General features: G+C 38.9%; 1 protein-coding gene across 1 annotated transcript in view; it reads left to right on the top strand.

Moving 5' to 3' along the window:
* Positions 1-20,670, top strand: part of LOC143774074 (uncharacterized) — a 133,336-nt gene extending 112,666 nt beyond the window's left edge. The window contains exons 3-7 of the mRNA XM_077261407.1: positions 11,635-11,713; positions 12,243-12,281; positions 15,245-15,292; positions 17,926-18,201; positions 18,557-20,670. Of these exons, the coding sequence (XP_077117522.1) occupies positions 11,660-11,713; positions 12,243-12,281; positions 15,245-15,292; positions 17,926-18,201; positions 18,557-20,242 (2,103 nt within the window). The 5' untranslated portion in view covers positions 11,635-11,659 and the 3' untranslated portion in view covers positions 20,243-20,670. The remainder of the gene's footprint in view (positions 1-11,634; positions 11,714-12,242; positions 12,282-15,244; positions 15,293-17,925; positions 18,202-18,556) is intronic.
* The last annotated feature ends 2,592 nt before the right edge of the window (positions 20,671-23,262 follow it).

The raw sequence follows: 23,262 nt of genomic DNA, 5'->3' as shown, positions 1-23,262 counted from the left end.
CAGTCCCAAGTGCACACTATTGGAGAAATCGATAAAACTCTGGTACAGGCCAAGGAATGGGCCTTGGAGCAGCAGCACCAGGTCCAGGAGCAGACCACCCACCTAATGCTGGAGCTGATGGCATTGCTGAAAAAGGAAGTTGTAGTGCACTACAAGACAAGGCTATCTAGACTCCCTGTGTTGTCGGGTGCCAAGGAGGTGGTACAATGCTACCTGCAAGAAATGACTCCAGATGATGGCATGGAGACTTTCCAAACTTTCTTTGAACTGGCAGCCCAAAGGCAGAAGCTACCCATGGAAGAGTGGATGGATGTACTTGTGCCCTACTTAATAGGAAAGTCTCAAAAAGGCTATCATGACCTTAGTGAGCAAGACGTGCGAGACTGTTCAAAACTGAAAGATTAGATTATTGCCTTTAATGCTAATAATGTCACACAGAAATCAGATCTGTATTGGGGTCTTGTCTTACATTCTTTTGTTGGGTGCTCCTCCCCTAAAATTCAAAATATATGGTATACATGCAGACTACACTGCGTGCAGAATTATTAGGCAAGTTGTTTTTTGGATCACATGATACTTTTTATACATGCTGTCCTACTCCAAGCTGTTTAGGCTTGAGAGCCAACTACAAATTAAGTAAATCAGGTGATGTGCATCTCTGTAATGAGGAGGGGTGTTGTCTAATGACATCAAAACCCTATATAAGATGTGCTTAATTATTAGGCATCTTTCTTTCCTTTGGCAAAATGGGTCAGAAGAGAGATTTGATGGGCTCTGAAAAGTCCAAAATTGTGAGATGTCTTGCAGAGCGATGCAGCAGTGTTGAAATTGCCAAACTTTTGATTTGATCACCGAACAATCAAGCGTTTCATGGCAAATAGCCAACAAGGTCACAAGAAGCGTGTTGGGCAAAAAAGGCGCAAAATAACTGCCCATGAATTGAGGAAAATCAAGCATGAAGCTGCCAAGATGCCATTTGCCACCAGTTGTGCCATATTTCAGAGCTGCAATGTTACTGGAGTAACAAAAAGCACAAGGTGTGCGATACTCAGGGACATGGCCAAGCTAAGGAAGGCTGAAAAACAACCACCTTTGAACAAGAAACATAAGATAAAATGTCAAGACTGGGCCAAGAAATATGTTAAGACTGACTTTTCAAAGGTTTTATGGACTGATGAAATGAGAGTGACTCTTGTTGGACAAGAGGCTGGATCAGTAAAGGGCAGAGAGCTCCACTCCAACTCAGACGCCAGCAAGGTGAAGGTGGGGTACTGGTATGGGCTGGTATCATCAAAGATAAACTTGTGGGACATTTTCGGGTTGGGGATGGAGTGAAGCTCAACTCCCAGACCTACTGCCAGTTTCTGGAAGACAACTTCTTCAAGCAGTGGTACTGGAAGAAGTCGGTATCGTTCAAGAAAAACATGATTTTCATGCAGGACAATGCTCCATCACATGCCTCCAACTACTCCACAGCATGGCTGGCCAGTAAAGGTCTCAAAGAAGAAAAAATAATGACATGGCCCCCTTGTTCACCTGATCTGAACCCCATAGAGAACCTGTGGTCCCTCATAAAATGTGAGATCTACAGGGAGGGAAAACAGTTCACCTATCGGAACAGTGTCTGGGAGGCTGTGGTGGCTGCTGCACACAATGTTGATCGTAAACAGATCAAGCAACTGACAGAATCTATGGATGGAAGGCTGTTGAGTGTCATCATAAAGAAAGGTGGCTATATAATTTTTTGGGTTTTGTTTTTGCATGTCAGAAATGTTTATTTCTAAATTTTGTGCAGTTATATTGGCTTACCTGGTGAAAATAAATAAGTGAGATGGGATTATATTTGGTTTTTATTAAGTTGCCTAATAATTCTGCACAGTAATAGTTACCTGCACAAACAGATATCCTCCTAAGATAGCCAAATCTAAAAAATAAAACACTCCAACTTCCAAAAATATTAAGCTTTGATATTTATGAGTCTTTTGGGTTGATTGAAAACATAGTTGTTGATCAATAATAAAAATAATCCTCTAAAATACAACTTGCCTAATAATTCTGCACGCAGTGTATACAAAACAACAATACCATCTGAAACCTCTGTCCAGCTTAGGCTACTTTCACACTAGCGTCGGGCACTGCACGTCGCAATGTGTCGTTCTGGATAAAAAAAACGCATCCTGCAAAGTTGCCCGCAGGATGCGTTTTTTCTCCATAGACTTTTATTAGGCTACTTTCACACTAGCGTTAACTGCAATCCGCCACAATGCGTCGTTTTGCCGAAAAAACGCATCCTGCAAAAGTGCTTGCAGGATGCGTTTTTTCCCCATAGACTTACATTAAGCGATGGATTGCGACGGATTGACACACGTCGCAACCGTCGTGCGACGGTGGCGCCGTGTTGTAGCTGACCGTCTGGACCAAAAAATGCTACATGTAACGTTTTTTGCTCACGGCGGTCCGCTTTTTCCGACCGCGCATGTGCGGCCGGAACTCCGCCCTCACCTCCCTGCACTTCCCCGCACCTCACAATGGGGTAGCCGATGCGCTGGAAAAATGCATCCACTGCCCCCGTTGTGCGGCGGAGACAACGCTAGCGTCGGGAACCTCGGCCCGACGCACCGCGACGGGCCGAGCCCGACGCTAGTGTGAAAGTAGCCTTAGCGACGCATTGCGACACAGGGCCACACGTCGCAACCATCGTGCGATGGTTGCGTCGTGTTTTGGCGGACCGCCGCCACAAAAAAAGTTACATGTAATGTTTTTTGGTGCGTCGAGACCGCCATTTTCGACCGCGCATGCGTGGCCGAAACTCCACCCCCTCCTCCCCGGACCTTGCAATGGGGCAGCGGAAGCTTCCTAAGACTGCTTCCGCTGCCAACGTCGTGCATTTCTTTCACAGTATGCGTCGGTACGTCACTAGTGTGAAAGCAGCCTTAGACATCAAGGTGTTGCTAAGCTCCATACCTTGTGTGCTTTTAATAATACAATGGCAAGTTTTGGAACTTTTGATCAAATGGGTATTGAAGCCAGAGCAAGTGATATTCATACCAAGCATAAGAACATAGGAGATTTGAGCTTTTCTTTTCGCTGCAGTAATTGTGTAGAGAAATATATCTTATATCTTAGCCTCTTTCAAGTTAAATTAGTTTTCTGGGCTTGAAAGTAATTTCTGCAGTCACTCTATGTGACTGCAGATTGGCAAATCCTGACCATGTGCAGCTGGGTTAAGAGTCTGGTCAGGAATACCATTGTGGTCATTTATATTCACTTAGAAGAGTAAATCTAGTCAATAACTAGTCAAGTCAATATCATGAGGCTCTATTTGCACACAAATTTTATTTCCCCTGAATTCTACCATTACTGAAATTTGCTGTTGTGTTCTACTGGGACACAGCTGAAACCTGGGGTGACCAAGACTTCAGAGCAGCTCTGTCAGCAGCCACGTCAGAGTCAGGGTAGCAAATATCCTCAAACAGTATCACATTATCTTTAACCAGTTGATTTCATAAGTGAGACATGATTGGTTTTCCATTAGGACAATGAAATATCTGTGATTATTATACTGATTACACTGTATCAGGATACATTCTAGTCACATTCCTCTATTTAATATTTGTGCTTGAGTGATACAGAAAGATACTGAACTATTGTTTTATTATTATTATTATTATTATTATTATTATTATTTATATAGCACCATTAATTCCATGATGCTGTACATGAGAAGGGGTTACATACAGAGTTATAGATATCATTTTTCCCTAAATAAATTTACAATGATAGACTGGTACAGAGGAGAGAGGACCCTGTCCTTGCGGACTTAGGCTCTATTCATCCGTTATATCTACAAATTCACATGAAACCATTACAATATTCCACATATACCATACTACTATATAGTTCGTACCAGGATGACGTCTGTAAAAGAAAATGCATCCAGTTAAGGGCTGAGTTCTTGTACCAGGACAATGACTAAAATGTCAATATATACACACTGAACAAAATTATTGTTACTCTGCAGTTAAAGTAGGAAAAACCCACAACAGTCACTGAAATAACTTGAATCTGGCAAAACTAGTTTTCAATTTAAATTTACTGAATATCAATTAATGAAATTGAATTGTGGTTTAACCCTTTCCCAACATACGCCGCACTAGTACTGCTCTGAGGGAACTGCACTCCCGCAAACAGCAGTACAGCGCACAGATCGCACGGCTTCACGCTGCGTGCCACGGCGATCGGGTGCAGGTGTCAGCTGTATGTGACAGTTGACACTCTGCAGCAATGCCCACAATCGGTGCTAACACCGATCGCGGGCATTTAACCCCTCTGATGCCGCTGTCAGTAGTGTTAGCAACATAGAGGGGTATTGCACAAGGAGGAGACTCCCTGTGCGCTTCCATCAGGACAACGCATCTAATCATGTTCCCCTGATGGTCTCCATGGAGACCCTTGGCCCCAAGATGGCCATGCGGTCCTTCCGGGTCCTGCAGGGAAGGTGGCTTCCCAGTGCTTGCAGAGACCAGGACCTGATATGCCTCCTTTCCTGCCTGTTAGATGCTGCTCTGATGTTCTGCATTGCAGAACATCAAAACAGCAATCTGATGTAGTTGCAGTGATGTCCCAGGATGGGACAATGTAAAAAAGTAAAAAAAAATAATTAAAAAGTGTTACAAAATAAAGAAAAAAAAGAATCAAATATTTTTTCAATAAATACATTTATTTAATTAAATACAAAAATAAACAATAAAAGTACACATATTTGGCATCACCGTGTCCGTAGTGACCCGCTCTATAAAACTGTCCCACTGGTTAACACTGTAAAAACAATAAATAAAAAACAAGGCAAAAAACAATGCTTTATCATCATTCTGCTGAACAAAAAGTGCAATAAAATGCAATCAAAAAGATGAACCTGGGGGGAATTTCTCCATCTCCTCCATTGCCGGGGTCAGCATATAATGCACATTACTCAGATGATATACGAGTGATGTGCGTTGTCTCACTCGCACCCATAGGCTTATATATACTCAGCCGAGTATTGGTGACAATAGCAGCATGCTGTGATTTCACTCGCACACTGAAAATGGCCGAGAAAAAATACGGTGAAGTGAAGAATAGAAGAATACTGGTCCGAGTGCTATGCGATGTTTTACTCATAGCACTCGTCCATAATCAACGGTAGTGTGACTCTGGCCTAAAGTTTAGATACTATGAGACAATTTTCTAGGACCCCCAAATAATCAGTATTAGTAGTGTTCAATAACTGATTAAATTAAGTGACAACCTTCAGGACATTGCCTAATAACCATTTTGGGGTTGGCCATGGTGGGCGGATCCTTATTGATCAGAAAGTTATCCCCTAGTCCTCTGATAGGAAATAACTTTTAAACGTGAGATCACTCCTTTAATTTGGTTGTGTCCCTTTGTCTTTCTGCTCTCTTCGATAAGAACTTAGACATTGCATGTGTACACTAAATAATTTTCTTTCTGTTATATTGTCAAATTATTATTATTTTTGTCAATTATTTTCATCGCAATTGTCTTTAGTATATATTTTAAGCATAGCTCTCATTTTGCAATATTGTGAGAGATTTTGCTTTAGCTGATGTGCAGGACATGAGCCGTACATTTTGTGTATAGTATGCCATTTAATTGATACCCTGACTTCACCCACAGCATATATTACGTCGCTGCTAAGTCGTGTATTTTGTATCTCAGTAACGTTGTGTGTGGGGTTATGATGTTTATCCTCACATAGTGAGTATGGGCAGAGGATAGAGCTTCTGAAAATAAGGCTAGAGCTGGTCATGGTCATCTAATTAGGAGGAAGTTAGAACAGTTATTTTGTAACCACAAGTTTCATAGCGGAAATTCACTCTTAGAATGGTGGAAGTGTAGGTGTAATGTTAGAGACACCTTGTGAGATCACATTTTTCTAACAGACGATTGGTTAAGGAATTTTTCAAACACTGTTTAAATCCCTCAGAAATGTTTCAAATCCCAATAACACAGAATATACATAACTGGGATCACAGCACCAGCCTGTTGTCACTGCAGTCAACTATTCTCGGAAAACACCAGCCAGGTAAATATTTGCATTAAGCTTTGTCTCTAGCAGACTTTCTAGCAGATTCATTTTCTTCTTTTTTACAAATTCAGATACAAATTAGCTAATATCAGCCGAACCAGATAAAACCATCTATAGGCAGCTGTTTCAGTGGTCTTACCACTTATTAGGAAAGAGGCTAAGGGGCAATGGCTCTAATTAGCAGGCAATGCTAAACTTTGTTTCGTTGTTCTTGCTCTTCATTAATAAAAGGTAGAGTACAGTATACAATTTTAGCATAATCCAAAATCTGATCACAATCTTTATATGCAATCCCAATTCTTTTAATTTTAGCAGCTAAATCTGTGTACGTCATGGCCTTAAAGGGGTTGTCAAGAATTAAGATCTAGAGTCTAGAGATCTAAATTGGGATTTAGAATCTAGATCACGTGAAGCAATTATCCCCTTCTACTCCTCCTTAGTCTGGCCTCATCTGGAATACTGTGTCCAGTTCTGGGCACCACATTTTTAAAAAAGACATTGAAAAACTGGAGCAAGTTCAGAGAAGAACAACCAGGATGGTGAGAGGACTGCAGAGTATGTCCTATGAGGAACGGTTAAAGGATCTGGGAATGTTTAGCTTGCAAAAAAGAAGGCTAACAGGAGACTTAATAGCTGTCTACAAATATCTGAAGGGATGGCGCAGTGTAGAGGGATCATCCTTATTCTCATTTGCACATGGAAACACAGGAAGCAATGGAATGAAACTGAAAGGGGAAAGATACAGAATAAAAATTAAAAAAACTTTTTGACAGTGAGGGTGATCAATGAGTGGAACAGGCTGCCACGAGAGGTGGGGAGTTCTCTTTCAATGGAAGTCTTTAAAAAGAGGCAGGACAGACATCTGGGATGGTTTAGTGAATCCTGCTTTGGGCAGTGGGTTGAATACGATGACCCTGGAGGTCCCTTCCAACTCTAATATTCTATGATTCTAGGATAAGAGTCTGCTTTTTTCCAAGAAAAGAAACACTAGTTTTTATGCGCTGTGGCTGCTATTGCAACTTGGCTCCATGCACTTCTTTGTTCATGGACAACAATGACATTATTTATGAAAAATAATAGACCACTTTTTAAAAAAAACCTGAATACTCCCTTTTATATTGGATTAGAGTTTATCTAAACTAGGTAGTCTTCATGTTTAAAAAGATTTTCAGATGATATTACATCATCCATTTTGCTTAGAGTTTGCCGTACTTATTAATTATATTTTAACAGCCTTATTGCTTTGATGTTTAAATGAGTTGATAAACAGTGAGGGTAACTCTTTTTTTTACTAAAATGCAGGTACAGAAAAAAAAAAATTTTTGCTATTGCTCTTCATTTAAAATGTTGCACCATGTGACTTCTATTACCCTTTGTGCCGAACTGTACATTGGTGTCTGCAGAATGAGATAACTGAGAATCTGTGAGTCCGGTCTGACCGGGCGTTTGTAACTCTTTTATCTGTATTTTTATGATCTCTTCTCAGCTGATTTAAGATCACATGTAGTCCACACTTTGGTGACCGCATGTGGAAAAGGTTCAGAAATTGACCACCTCTCTCCTTTCTAACAGCCAAGGCCAAAGATGAGTTCCGGCCATGGTTATTAGCCATTTAAATGCCACTGTCAGTAATTTCTCTACACACAGAAGTCAATTGACTCTATGATGTCCTTTCATATAAAACGTTGCTTTTTTTCCGTAATAGACTTTTAAGACTTTTCTGTCTTGCATAAATAAGGATATGGAAAAAGTCCTATAAAAAGAAATCAGCTTAAACCACAAATCATAGAGTTAGAGCAATTAGGTGGGTGTCACAGGGAGACGATGAAAGACAATTTGTACAAAATCTTAACAACTAGGTTCTTACTTTAAATGCACGTTAGCTGTTTAATGGTGTGCTAAATTGCATCTCCTGGCTCTGAAAAACACTGCTTGTACTGCATTATGAAGGAAGGAAACAGAAAGAACACAGTGTATATGAATTATTTATTATAACTGTCAATCATTTGTTGGTAAAGGGTTAACATATTGCGATGTGGGGTATTTAACAATAACCTGTAATCAGGTCAACATTGGAGAGTTTTTGCTTCTATTTCACTTTCGCTACTACCTTGAGTACTCTTTTTTATCCACCATATGGTAATATAGATATTGTCCTTTTTACTCAGTGCTAAGTTTTATGATCCTTATCATATGGACGTATCTCACCGGATTCTCTGAGGCCATGTCTTTAGGCTGTTCTGCATAATTCCCCATGTGAGGCACACTCCCTTGGTAAAGAAGACAAAAAAAGCACTGTTGTAGTTGTGGATTGGGAATTCTGTGAATATTTCAAGCTTTACCATTCTGATCCATCAAGTTCATGATAACCTTTGTCATACAGTAACATATCAAATCAATGAGGTATTTTCATCCTTTAATGTCACAGAGAAGTAGAGAAGCTCAACTCTCGGGAAACCGATCTTTGAACTTTTAGAACTCTTGCTATATTAGAGTTGGCCAATATGTTTAGTCTAGTCAACATTTAATACTACATTTACATTTTGCTTGAAGTGTATGTATGTTTGCTTAGCTCCAGTGTCTGAAGAACCAAAGCTCTATACAGTGACTTGAAAAAGTATTCATACCCACTGAGCTTCACTTTTTTTATATTACACCTATAAATTTAATTGTATTTTGTTGTGATTTTATGTGATATACCAACACAAAGTAGCAAGTATTTGTGAAGTGTAAAGTAAATTATACCTGGTTTTCTATTATTTTTCAAATATTAATCTGAAAATTGTGACGTGCATTTGTATTCAGTGCCTCTTTGGGTTCTTTTTCTACCAGTTTTGCTCATCTATAGGCTGAGATGTTTGCCCGTTCTTCTTAACAAACTAGTGGAGAGCATCTGTGAACCTCAATTTTCAAGTCTTGCCAAAGATTCGCAATGGGATTTAAGTCTGGACTGTAACTGGGCCATTCAAACACAAAGAATATACTTTGATTTAAACCATCCTATTGTGGCTCTGGCAGTATGTTTGCAGTCGTTGTCCTCCTGGAAGGTGAACCTATGCCCCACTCTGAAGTCTTTTGCAGCCTCTAACAGGTTTCCCTCTAAGATTGCCTTGTATTTAGCTCCATCCATTCTCCCATTAACTCTTTCCATCTTCCCTGTCGCTGTTAAAAAAAATAATCCCCACAGCATAATGTCGGAAGCAGACCTCTATGATTGTCATTGCCAGATTGCTAGGAGCACTGCCCGGTGGTCGACACTCATAGCAAGTGAGCATTTCTGCTACACACAGGCGATCTGACCATTGCCTGCATGTAGCATAGGCGATCAGACAACTGCAGCTTCTAGTCTCCCATGGAGACTATTGAAGCATGCAGACAGTAAAAAAAAATGTTTTTCAAAATATAAAAAAAATAAAAAAATAAAAGTTCAAATCACCCCCCTTTCGCCCCATTCAAAATAAAACAACAAAAAATCAAATATACACATATTTGGTATTGCTGCATTCAGAATTGCCTGATCTATCAATATAAAAAAAGAATTAACCCAATCACTAAATGAGAAAAATGTAATGAGAAAAAGATTCAAAACGCCATAATTACGTTTTTTTGGTCGCCACTACATTGCAATAAAATGCAATAACGAGCGATCAAAAGATTGTATCTACACTAAAATTGCATCAATAAAAACGTCAGCTCATGCACAAAAAATAAGCTTTCACGCAGCCCCAGATCATGAAAAATGGAGATGCTAAAGGTCTCAGAAAATTGTGCCTTTTTTTCTCCTAAAGTTTGGATTTTTTTTCACCATTTAACCCCTTCACGCCGCGGCCCTTTTTAGTTTTTGCATTTTCGTTTTTCACTCCCCTCCTTCCCAGAGCCATAACTTTTTTATTTTTCCGTCAATATGGTCATGTGAAAGGTTCTTTTTTGCGGGACGAGATGTACTTTTGAACGACATCGTTGGTTTTACCATGTCTTGTGCTAGAAAACGGGAAAAAAATTCCAAGTGTGGTGAAATTGCAAAAAAAGTGCAATCCCACACTTGTTTTTTGTTTGGCTTTTTTGCTAGGTTCACTAAATGCTAAAACTGATCTGCCATTTTGATTCTCCAGGTCATCATGAGTTCATAGACACTAAACATGTCTAGGTTCTCTTTTATCTAAGTGGTGAAAAAAAAATCAAAACTTTGCTAAAAAAAAAAAAAATTGCGCCATTTTCCGATACCCATAGCGTCTCCATTTTTCGTGAACTGGGGTCAGGTGAGGGCTTATTGTTTGTGTGCCGAGCTGACGTTTTTAATGATACCACTTTTGTGCAGATATGTTCTTTTGATCACCCGTTATTGCATTTTAATGCAATGTCGAGGAGGCAAAAAAACGTAATTCTGGCGTTTCGATTTTTTTTTCTTGCTACGCTGTTTAGAGATCAGGTTAATGCTTCTTTTTATTGATAGATCGGGCGATTCTGAATGCGGTGATACCAAATATGTGTAGGTTTGATTTTTTTTATTGTTTTATTTTGTATGGGGCGAAAGGGGGGTGATTTAAACTTTTATATATATATATATTTTTTTCATATTTTTAAAACCATTTTTTTTACCTTTGCCATGCTTCAATAGCCTCCATGGGAGGCTAGAAGCTGGCACAACTCAATCGGCTCAGCTACATAGCAGCGATCATCAGATCGCTGCTATGTAGCTGAATTGCATGCTTGCTATGAGCGCCGACCACAGGGTGGCGCTCACAGCAGGCCGGCATCAGTAACCATAGAGGACTCAAGGACCTCTATGGTTATCATCTTGACGCATCGCTGACCCCCGATCATGTGACAGGGTCAGCGATGCGCTCATTTCCAGCCGCGCGGCCGGAAGCGCCAGTTAAATGCTGTGAGCGTTTGACAGCGGCATTTAACAGGCTGATAGCGCAGGTGGATCGCGATTCCATCTGCCGCTATTGCGGACACATGGCAACTGTACATAGCTGACATGTCACGACTTTGATGTGGGCTCAGCGCCGGAGCCCACATCAAAGGGGGAGACACGACATGTGCCGTACTAGTACGGGGCATGTCGTGAAGGGGTTAAATAAAAAAGAACCTACACATGTTTGGTGTCTATGAACTGGTCATGACCTGTAGAATCATAATTGCAGGTCAATTTTAGCCTTAGTGAACACTGTAAAAAAACAACAACTGTGGAATAGCACTTTTTTTGCAAATTCACCTTACTTGGAATTTTTTTCCCGTTTTCCAGTACAATATATGTCAAAACCAATTGTGTCATTCAAATGTACAGCAAGCCCTCACATGGCCATTTTGATAGAAAAATAAAAAAGTTATGGCTCTGGGAATAAGGGGAGCAAAAAACAAAAATAAAAATACCTCCGGTCATGTATGGGTTAACAGATCTGAAAGTAATAAAAAAGAGAAAGCATTCTTCTAATATAATGGCAGTGATCTCCTGCTTTATATATCTATCATGTTGTCATTTTTTTATTATTTGTCTTTTTGTACAATAAATTAATATGCAGTTCAAAATTTTGTAGGCTTACACAGACATAGTCAGCATCAATGAAGAATATCCTTGCATGTGTTTGCCTCATCAGTCTGGCCATAGGATATCCGGTACGTAGAAAAATATTAACTAAAACAAGAAACAGTGAATATACATGAGAAGTAAAAGAAGTTAAAGAAGCCCTTCCATGAACATTTTTTTCCATTAATTTTGTTCATATGTGTATAATGTGTAGTTTGAGTGTATTAATACAATCATCTATCACTATTGTCTTCATGATCTAGCAGCATTCTGCATCTCTCCTCAGTGACGTCACCACTCTGCAGACTCTCAGGGTCACACTGCGCTCTGTGTGTGTGACCTGGAATGGCTTTTACAATGTAAGCCTATGGACAGTCAGAAGGAGACTACATTAGGCTTACTTTGTGGGTCATGCATAGAGCATGGAGTGACCTGAAGAGTCTGAATTTCAGTGATGTCACTGAGAAGAGGATCAGAATGGCACTGGATCCTGAAGACAATGGTGGTAGGTGAACTTATTCATACACTCAAACTGCATGTTATACACATCCGCACACATTTAATGAAAAAAAATATATAAGGCTTTTTTAAATAACACAACTTTCATTTTCCCACCAGGTTCCAAATTCAGATTCAAATACTTCTGAAAATGTTGAGGTAAGTCGCTATATCTAGAAAAAGTTTCAATATTGCAATTTGTTTTTAAAAGAGTTTTCTGGTTTCAGTTTTCAGAAAAACCCTTACCCAGCAGGTGCTTTACTCACCTTCTGAGGGTCAGACACTGAGTATCCACTGCCTGACTCAATGAGCTGATCAGAGCCATTGTCCTCTCTTATTGGATGCAACGTTGTCGACATGACGTCAGTACTGAAGGCAATGATAAACACTGAGAGCAGTGATGGAGACTCAGTGCTGGACTTGGGGAGGATGAATTTAGCCAGATGATTATAACAAATTACACCTTGGCAACTCCTTTTTTCAGAAAGCATAACAACTTATTTATGCTCCCCGAAACGCAGGCTACCATTCCATCATTTCAGCCAAGTATGATTATTTCTAAAACGCTGCAGATTTTCAGAAAAAGCATAGATTTTAAAGCCGGCCAGGGACCATGCAGCTCAGGTGACTAGTGCAAAAGGTCATGTCCAGGAGGTTTCACCATCCTATCCTTGAGTGGTATGTTTTTCCCTATATATTTGTGTAGGAAGAGATCTGTTAGTCATGGGAAGTGTGATGGAAAGAAGCCAAAGGAGACCTCAGACTAGTCATTTGAGATGCAAGCTTTAGGTGCCCACGATGGTAGTCGTGCGCGAGCTGCTGCTCCGTAATGCCCTGGCACTTTACAAACAAATCATGGCCCAGTCCATAAGTGTTGTGCAGTGTACATTGCATTGCACTCACTTGTAGGCCAGAGCCCTCTGCTGTGTCAATGTCCTCAGTTCCAGGACCAACCACAGACACATCAAGGGGCACACAATTCGCTTTAATAAGTTCAACTTTACTGGACAGTTCAGTTACATTAGTCTTTAACACGCAGTATCGGGCACAGCACCCTCCAGTTCTTGTTCCGTCAACACAGAACATTTCAATCATTTTCTTACATTCAGCTTGGATGATCCCTACTTTAACAGGTTCTGTTAGCTCTAGGGATTCCCCGTCCATCATCACAGTATTCCCAAGATCTGCTACTTTTCCCTCACGCAGTTCGTCGTCCATCTTCCTCGGTATGATAAGGTTGTCAGTGCTCTCTATAGCTCCCGACTTGAGCCTTAGCCTCCGGATGTTACTGGAATGTCCACTGGGAGTTTTGTATGATCTCATACCACCCGATCATTTTGCCCACTCTGTGCTTCGGCCCACTGCACCTTGAATTTTGCCTTGCCTCCAACGAACACTTTCACTAACTGACATCAACTAGGAAGTCATGAATAGCAGGATAAAGGGGTTAAAAAGTGACTCACATTAATTATTTTCTAAAAAAACAACAACAAAAAAACACGCGCCAAATGAGTGGTATAATAGGTAAGAACTGTTATGGATAGCAGCATATATTGCTAGGTAATATATTACAGTATTCCAGAGAAATATGCAGACCAATACCATGTTTACATCAGGGTTAGATATCTGCCCATGGGAAGTGTATTTAATCTCTAAACTACAGCATTAGGAACAACAGATCATGTATTTTATGAAAAAATCAAATAATAAACATGTATCATGTTCCCCTAGATAGTACATCCTCATTTCTCATGACCATAATCATGCATTTGTTATAGATATGTAGCTTAAATAAGGTATATACGGTAGTAATACCAGTATCTACACAAAGAACCAAAAAGCTACTTCACAACCAAACCATGGCCAAATTAATGGCACCTGGTAAAAACCTAGCCAGATTGCACCTCCATATATATCGCATTCAGTCTAGCAACATGTGTAGTGGTTACTAAACACATGGATCATTGTATTTGTGACAGAAACCTTAATAGATGATAAAAATACCATCAATAAATGGTAAATGGAACATTCTCGCCCATTTCTTATGGCTTGGTCATATATCCAAATGGGGCATCAGTAGACTTCCTTCCCTTTTCTGCTTGCCATAGCCCCTCCCAATCTGGGCTATTCCCAAAATATTAACTGTATCTTGCACTACTGTACCTACAGTAACTGTCTATCTCTATACTAAGCAATAAACTATATCCTATACTTTCCCTATTCATGAGCTGAGTGTACCAGAGCTACCTTAGGTGTTACCTTTGCAGTACCCACAGAGCAGCATCAGCACCTATCACACTATACATTCGTCACATTACACTCTATGCATTTTACATGTCATTATAAATCGCAGTAAAAACAAAGCATGACAGTAATCACACTATGCAATTGTTGCTTTCAGGGGCAGGAACATGACAGTCTCTATCGCACCCTTGCACATGGTCCAGTGTCTGATTCATGCTGCCTGTCGTTCAGTGTCACGCCTGTACACAGTGCATGTTTGTTTGTGGCATTATTTTCTGGAAATAAGGCTTTTTTCACACATCTGTGTCTATTTTCATATGCATGTAAGGAAGACTGTTTTAGTCTTACACTTTGCACCTGTGCTACATTTTTTTTTCTCATCCCTTTTTTTCCACCAAAGCAAGTAGACTGAGATTTTATATTCATTGAATCTGAGCAATGGATCAGTTAAAAGCAGATAGTACATGTATGAAACACTGAAGTAAAATGATTTCTTTCATTTTTCATCTGTTTTTAACAGATCCCCATTGACTTTAATGGCTTAGTTTGATTCACTAAATGGTTGACAATAGGACATGATCTGCATTTCCTGGCCGGAGACAGATATTTGTATATATCAATGAAATTCTATGGGTCCGTCTTCTGTCCAAGAAAAGATTGGACAACATTAAAGCTTGTCACCTGGATGTTTGAATGCAGCCTATCAGTCACGCTATTCTAATCTGTACTACTCCTTATATAATTAAGCACCAAATGTTCAGTAATGACTTGAGGAATTATTTCTTCTCCGATTTTACATCTATTCATTTGTCTATAGTTTATCAATCTTATGTCACTCTCCGATGTAGTAATCCATCATGTTCATGCACTTATTATAGGTGAACAGCAAGTCATCAGAATCTAGTTTGCAGAGCTCAGAACAACGGGTACGTAAAAACAAACTTCAATTATATGAAAGTAAATAAAACAATGAGGAGATTTCCAGAGCAGTATGAGCCAGAATTCTGGCTCAGTTTGTACAAAAGTACTCTCTGGTGTCCTTACAACATTTCTTATGTGTTTTGGAGACTTTCTGAGCCTCATTCAACAATATAGTTTAGTTTAAATCAGGGGTGTACAACCTTTTCTGATCCAAGTGTCACATTGTCATATTAAGTCACTTTTAAGAACTGCACAAAATGAAGGGTATATTAACATCTGAGGCATTTAAGGCATATCAAAAGAATATTCCATATGAACAGGTTCCATTTCCAGAACTTCCATTTTTGAGAGAATGAAGTCTTCTTCTCCCCAATTGGAACTCAGGTGTTTTGCTAGCAGCCTAGCATTTCACAACTACCATAATCTGCCACATGCATAGAGAGCCACTTCATTCAGACATTCATTTTTGTCTTGTATGTGCGTGACATGCAGAAATAGTGCTAACTGCTGTTGCTTCAAAAGCATCCAGCAACTAGAGAGGTTAACACAGGCACAGGAGACAGGGAGTGGTTAGCAGAGCCCCAGGGGGATTTTGGGAAACGTGTTTACTGTTCTGGCAGCAGCCAAGGGATGAGTGGTGTGTTTATGTGATCTGTCTTAGGCCGGGATCACACATGCAAGAAAAATGGCCGAGTCTCGCATGTTAATACCTGGCATTGCTGCCGTCACTCAGGAGCAGAGCTTGTGGCCGCATAGCAATACATGGAGCAGCACGGTCCGCTCCTGAGTGACGGTGGCAATGCCGGGTATTAACATGTGAGACTCGGCCGTATTTCTCGCATGTGATCCCGACCTTACAGAAGTTCAGGCAAGTGAACCATAGGGACACAGGATTCATTTACAGGGTGGAGTTGGGCTACCCCCTATACTGCTAGTTAAGGAAGTCTAATAGGAGCAGGAAGATACGGACTGGAGAAGTTGTGTTACAGGGATAATCTCCCTCAGCAAACCCTCCCCCTCCCTCCTCCGTTACACTGTGCTAGAAGGAATGCTGTATACTACTCTGCTTTTCTATAGAGTCTTGATCTGTGCTGAACTGTGCTATCAAAAGTTGCTTTGAACAGTGTGTGGGAGGCTGTGGTTGGTGCTGCCCAAAAAGTTGATCGTCAACACATTAAGAAACTGACAGATTCCATGGATAAAAGACTTATGACTAGTATTGGAAAGAAGGATGGCTATATTGATCATTCCTAATTAATTGTAATGTCGGAAAGGTATTTTTGTACATTTTGAGTTGTTTGCTTATTATTTTAACTTTAATAGATGAAAATTAACTATTGAGATGAGAAGATTTACATTTTTCATTTAGTTGCATAGTAATACAGCACATTAATAGTTGCTCAATAATTCTGCATACATAGATATTCTCCTAGGAAAGACAAAACCTCACTTACATTTTTTTAAATATTGTGGTTTAGGTTGATTAACTTTATGAATTGGCTGGTTCTCCTGTGATTGTTCAATAATAAAATTAATCATCAAAAATACAAATTGCCCAATAATTGTACGAGCAATGTAGTCAGACTCTTATATTGTTGAACTTAAAGGGAATCTGTCAGCAGGATTTCATACCCCAATCTATTTATATGCCCATGGAGCCCTTTTAAAAACAAGATCAGCAATACCATTAAATGGCCAGTTTGGTCCTCTATTATTGAGAAATGAGTGTTTGAATTGATATGCAAGTGAGGCTGAAGAGCTATGGTAGATCTGAAGCCTCTGTTACTCAAGTTCTAAACCTCCTCCTGCTTGACTGCCTCCATGCTATGTGACTTCAGGCAAAGGTGCCATCATTCAAGTAGGAGAAGGTAGCACTGGGCAGGGTATAGAGCTGGAGTGACAGAGGCTGTAAAGTCTCCCACAGCCCTTAAGCCACATTTGCGTATTAATTCAAATGCTGATCTCTCAGTAAATTAAGAACTGATTGGCCATGTAAAGGTATGGCTGTACTTTTTTTTTAAACATCTACAGGTGCTTGTAAACAGTTTGAGGTGTGAAATCCTGCTGAGAGATTTCCCTTAATAAATACATTACAGATGACTAAATATTTTCTTTTTCAATGGATAAGTGCCCAATAATTGTCTGTCTCATCTCTTGGACCGAATGTATTAGGAGAACTGTTGTTTCTTTACCCCTTACTGTAAAATGAACAAGAGTCTTAAAATGGCACAGAGAAAGGAAAGAGTAAGTTGAGCATCCGTGTTGCTATTTATATCAAAGTCGATGGTAGTTCTAGCGAGATAGCTATGTCAGCTTGTCCAAAAAGAAGATGAACAGCGCTCCAACCGGGTGTAGTAGTATCAAAGAAACAATTTATTTTGCCATGATGGCAAAATAAATAGTTTCTTTGATACTACTACACCCGGTTGGAGCGCTGTTCATCTTCTTTTTGGATTATTTGGAGTATCCAGGATGGTTCCCTGGACATAGAACGGGCGCCCCCTTGAGTGAGTGCTGTCAGCCCTTTCTTTTTTCTAAGCTATGTCAGCTTGTCAGCTTTTTTTCCTAACCTAATACACCTTTAGGTTGTGCAAAAAAATATTGTTGTGTTTCTAATATGTTTTAATTTATCTATTAGTATGATTCAAGTGAAGAAGCTGTTAACCGTGAGAATGAGGAGGTTAGTGGAGGACAACATGAAGACAATGACAATCAAGATCTCATCCCAGCTGCTATTGATAGCATAGACATTGAGGAGCAACTCACAGATGTGGATGATAGAGATAAGCAAGACGGTTACAATGCTGCACCCGTTGTTCTAGAAGAGGCTAGACATCCTGTCGGTAGTAAAGAAGACGATAATGAAAATGATGATGAATCTGGAAGCCATGAGAATAAGTTTGACAAGTCTCTTGTAAGTGAACATCAAATTAATCTTCAGGTTCAGATAGACTAAAGGACTTTATAATCTCTCGTTTATGATTCTCCTGCCCTTTCTGTAGCCAATCTTCCTGGTTTGCCCATGATAGATTTGAATTTATACATACTAGCTAATCTGAAGAGGCAGAGTTGTAGTGGAGCAAGGAGAAGCAAAGGGAACCAATAATGATGTAGCTGGCAAGAGGTTATTTTACCTGTCTACTGTATGTAGTAGGCTTAGGGGAAATTAGATATTAATTTATGTAGAGGATAAATTATTTTATTTTGAAACAAATATATAGGCATTCTGTGTATAACACTGGATAATCACATTCTGTTTTGTCATGCAGATTGTTCCAAAAAGTGGGGATCATTCACATACTGCCACTGAAAAACAGAAAGGAGGGCCTTGGACACAGTCAAATGAGGCAATGAAAAAAGGCAAAGAGGATGCCAAAATTGACCTAGATGAAACGATTCAAGAGAATTTATCACATGAAGATAATGACAATGATGACAATGATGAGGAATTAAATACTAATGATGATGACAATGATGATGATGATAATGATGACAATGATGATGAGAATGGAGACTATGAAGACAATGTAACTATTAAAGTTGGAGACAGTAAAGAGGATAATCAGGAATGTAGAAATGAAAGTAAAGAGAATAATGATATCAACAGCAAGCTTAAGAAAAGTCAGCAGTACATCAATGAAAAGGACATTGAAGAAATGCAAAATGATGATTCTAATATATCATTAAACCATAACAGTGACTCTAGTACAAACAGGGATGCTACCATAAGTACAGCTTCTGAAAAAAGCAAAAAGGCAAAAAAAAACAAACAACAAAAAGAAAAGAAGATTGCTACCAACCAAGGCAAAGGACATCTTGAAAAGCAGAACATTAAGTCTGAGGAGCCAAACCAAATGTTGAATACGTATAAAACCCAAGAAAAGCACAATTCTGAAGCATTGGACAGTGCAGAAAATGTACTGAATAGCAAACACGATGAATCAAAACTATTTGATAGTCGATCAGATGAAAATGTTAATTCAAAAGAAGAACCTCACTCAAAAGAAGATAGTAATTCAAAGGAAGACAGTCACTCAAAAGAGGATGCTCACTCCCCTGAAGACATTCATTCTTCAGAAGACACAACTTCACAGGAAGACATTGTCTCAACAGAAGACACAACAGAGGACTCAACAGAAGACACACCTTCAATAGAAGGATCTCAATCAAAAGACAAAACCTCAAGGGAAGATACTCATTCACATGACGATACACTATTAACTAGCAGAAAAGATTATGAAACTCAAAATGAAGATGTCACCAAGTCTAAAGAGTCAATTGAAGATGTTACTCAGTCAAATGAAGATATCAGTAAATCAGAAGAAGATAATAAATCTGGAGAAAATGTTAGTCATGCTGAGTCCAAAGAAAAACTGCAATTAAAAGAAAATGAAAAAGCAATGAGGAAAATTAGCAAAAGTTCATCTGTGGAAGACAAAGATGCTTCCATGTCTACACAAGATACAAGTGAATCCATAGAAGACAGTCAAAGTAACCAAACCTCTGAAGAAAACTCTGAAGACACAGACTCATCAGAAAGTGACAATAAATCACATGGTTCTGCTAGCAAAACAGAGGAAGACAAAAGTAGTGAATCAACAGAAGTCACTAATTCTTTTAAACTGATGTCTGTTGCCTTAGGAAATAGTTCTTTAGAAGACAGCAAATCATCCAGTAAATCAGCAGAGGTCAATACTGTTTCCAAAGAGAACACTGTAAAAGATCATGATTCATCAGACAGTGAAAGCAAAGAAAGTATATCAGCAGAGGACAAGGGAAGTCAATCTAGAGAGAGTTCTGAATCTATTGAGGTGAGGCGGAACAGTGAGTCTAGTGAGTCTGAGAATGTCAGTAAAGAATCTATAAGCTCGGAATTTGATAGAAGAAGATTCATGTTTGGTGCTTATCAGCGTAAAGCTATCGGAAATGATAATGACTGCCAAGATGGGTATTAGACTCAGGGCTTATACAAGTTTAAACCTAGCTTATATAACATTTAAACAGTAAGGATGTGTTTGATAAATTGTTACCTGGAGCTGGAAGACAACATGACACTCACTGATATGAATGTATAACGTGTTTTCAATATCTGGATGTAATGTTTCATCAAAATACTGTAGATTATAATACAGTTTGATTACATTTATAAATCGTCCTTTCAAGGGGTGACAATGCAAGACATATAAGCTATGTATTGGTTTATCCAAAATGATACCTCAAAACAGTCAAGTTACAAGTAGAAAGACCCCAGAAAGCACTGGAAGATCTTTCCTACCATGAATAGTCAATTACTGTATTTTACACTGTGTGCACAATTAGGCAAGTGAGTATTTTGACCGCATTATCATTTTTACACATATTTTCCAATGTCCAAGCATATAAACTTGAATGCTTACTGGTTTGTGTATTCGTGTATTAAAATGAGAAGGGTGTGATCAAAGGGTTCAACATCCTTTATCAAGTTGTGCAGAATTATTAGACAGCTTGTTTTCCTTAGACAAAATGGGCCCCCCAAAATTAACTGGCTCTGAAAAGTCAAAAATTGTTACTAGTGTTACTGAGAGACACAACACTCTTAAAATCGCTAAGATATTGGGGCGTGATCTCAAAACCATCAAAAGAAAAGGTTTTTTTGCAAATAGTAAACAGGGTTACAAAAGACTTGTTGAGAAATGAAGACGAACCATTAACTTCCAAAGGTTTGAGAAGTATCAATCGTGAAGCGACCAGGAACCCATTATCGTTCAGTGCTGTCATAATCCAGATCTGCAACCTCCCTGGAGTGCCCAGAAGTGCAATAAGCTTTTACTTCTCAGAGACATTGCTAAGGTAAGGAAGGCTGAAATCTGACTTTTTCTCAATATGTTTTTTTGCGACCCTATGGACTATTGTAACAAAACTGTTAATGGTTCTGTTATCACACCCTGGTACTTTAGCAATTTCAATAGTTTTGCATCCCTCTGTAATACTTGTAACAATTTTTGACTTTTCAGAGTCAGTCAAATCTCTTGTTAGCCAATTTTCCTAAAGGAAAATTAGCTGCCTAATAATTCTGCACACCTTGAAAAATGGTGTCCTGATATCCTTAGACATCACCCTACCTCATTACACAAATCTAATAAGTATTCAAGTTTATACAGCTTGGAGTTGGAAAAACTGCATAAAAACAATAATATGGTCAAAATACTCATTTACCTAATAATTCAACACACAGTGCATACCTTTTTTATTTCAACATTGTAGCAAATATTTTACTATTAAATACACGTAGAGGGTCATGTATGTTTAAAACATGGGCTGACCATAAGCGTCTAATTTTTCTGTATAGAGTGCGATTTGGCTCTAAAGATAGTTCTCTTTAATAGTGGTGTAAGGAAGAATAGCTCCAGTGGGTACCCCGGTAGTAGTTGTCAACTTCCCTTGTTGTTCTTCTACCACATGAAAAGGTAAAAAATAAAGTATGAAAACCTGAGAGGCTGATTGAAGAATTAGGTCTAGAATTAATCACTCTTTGGTATGCACTAGTCTGATATAACGATAATTTTCAAGAATTTTGGCTATTGTAAACTTAATAAACTAATGGTATTGTGTTACCATAAAATTAGCCCATAAAGTATATGAGTTGACATTTACTAGACATGTGGCAACCATATGGCACTAACCTTGCCTCTGTTTAGCATTTATTGTGTGTTTGCTTCGGATGCACACACTACAAATGACCTTAGGGCTATCCTGTGGATTGAAGGCCAAAAGAGTGTTCTTTTCCCTCAAAGTCCGGCAGCTAACCACAAAAATATATGGACTGGAGTAAGAGACTTTGCTATTCTGTTCTGTGTAGTCCAGTAAAACATCTACTTTTTTAACATAGTAATCTATGGGTGATAGATATTTTCATTCATGTTCACACTTAAACGAGCCAAGCATACATGTTTATGGGAGAGTTGGAAAGAAAACTGCCGTAAAGTCAAGTGTTTGACCAACATGTATGGAAAGTATGTGCCACCTTATCATGATTGAGAGGATGGAGCCAGAGGAAAGAAAGAGAAGACAGGTTAAATAACATATGTAAGAAGATCTGGGTACGGCACAAGGCCCAACGCAGCCCACAGTTCGGTAAAATGAATGCGACATCAGGTGCTATTTACATTGAGGTTTATTTATTCATATGTAGACATGAAGGTTTTAGTAGCAGTAATATACTTTTGAATATTTATGAGTTAATCTGTTGTATATAAGGTCTGATATCTTTTCAGAAATGTCACCACCTTTGTACAAAGCCTGTGTCTATTGTTACATCTCAGCCCCATCTTAAATGAAGATGAACTGCAATAGCAGACACGGCCCAAATACATGACATGAGCTGTTTCTAGATAGAAAGCAGGGCCTTTTTCTAAATTCACACAACTCCAATAACTTGTAATATTTTAAAAATGTACATTTTGTTAAAACTTCTAGAACTTTGCTTGTTTACAGCATAAAGATGATTTTTTAGTTGTCTTTACATAATACTTTGCTCAGTGAATAAATATTGTTAAGCAGAAATTATTTATAGTAGTCCCTGAAATGATCATATCAAGGACCTCTGTTTTTAAACCAAAAAACAAGCAGAAGAATAAAAATTAACCTCTTTTTTTCTCCTTTTTCAGAACATTTTACTTCAAAATAGTTGACTTATCTGCTTCTTCACATACTTGAAGGGAAGCTATCATCAGAAAATCACCTGATGTTTAAATAAGGCTTTTGGGCTACATGTTTTTTTTTTATAGCTATCACTATCCTTATTGAAAATAGAGAAGAGAAATATTGCAAATTTCACACTGGCCACTGTTTTTTTAGACTCTAACTTAACATCGTTTCAGGAAACAATACATGTACACAGACAAATCCTGACCCTATTTATTACATTGAAAAATATAATGAGCCTGTGCAAAGATCATTGAGAATGGAGGGGGGGCAGAGTCAGCTGTGACATCAC

Source organism: Ranitomeya variabilis, chromosome 1 (genome assembly GCF_051348905.1).
Source record: "Ranitomeya variabilis isolate aRanVar5 chromosome 1, aRanVar5.hap1, whole genome shotgun sequence".
In the NCBI taxonomy this organism is placed as follows: Eukaryota; Metazoa; Chordata; class Amphibia; order Anura; family Dendrobatidae; genus Ranitomeya; species Ranitomeya variabilis.
This window is presented reverse-complemented; position numbering and strand designations above follow the sequence as displayed.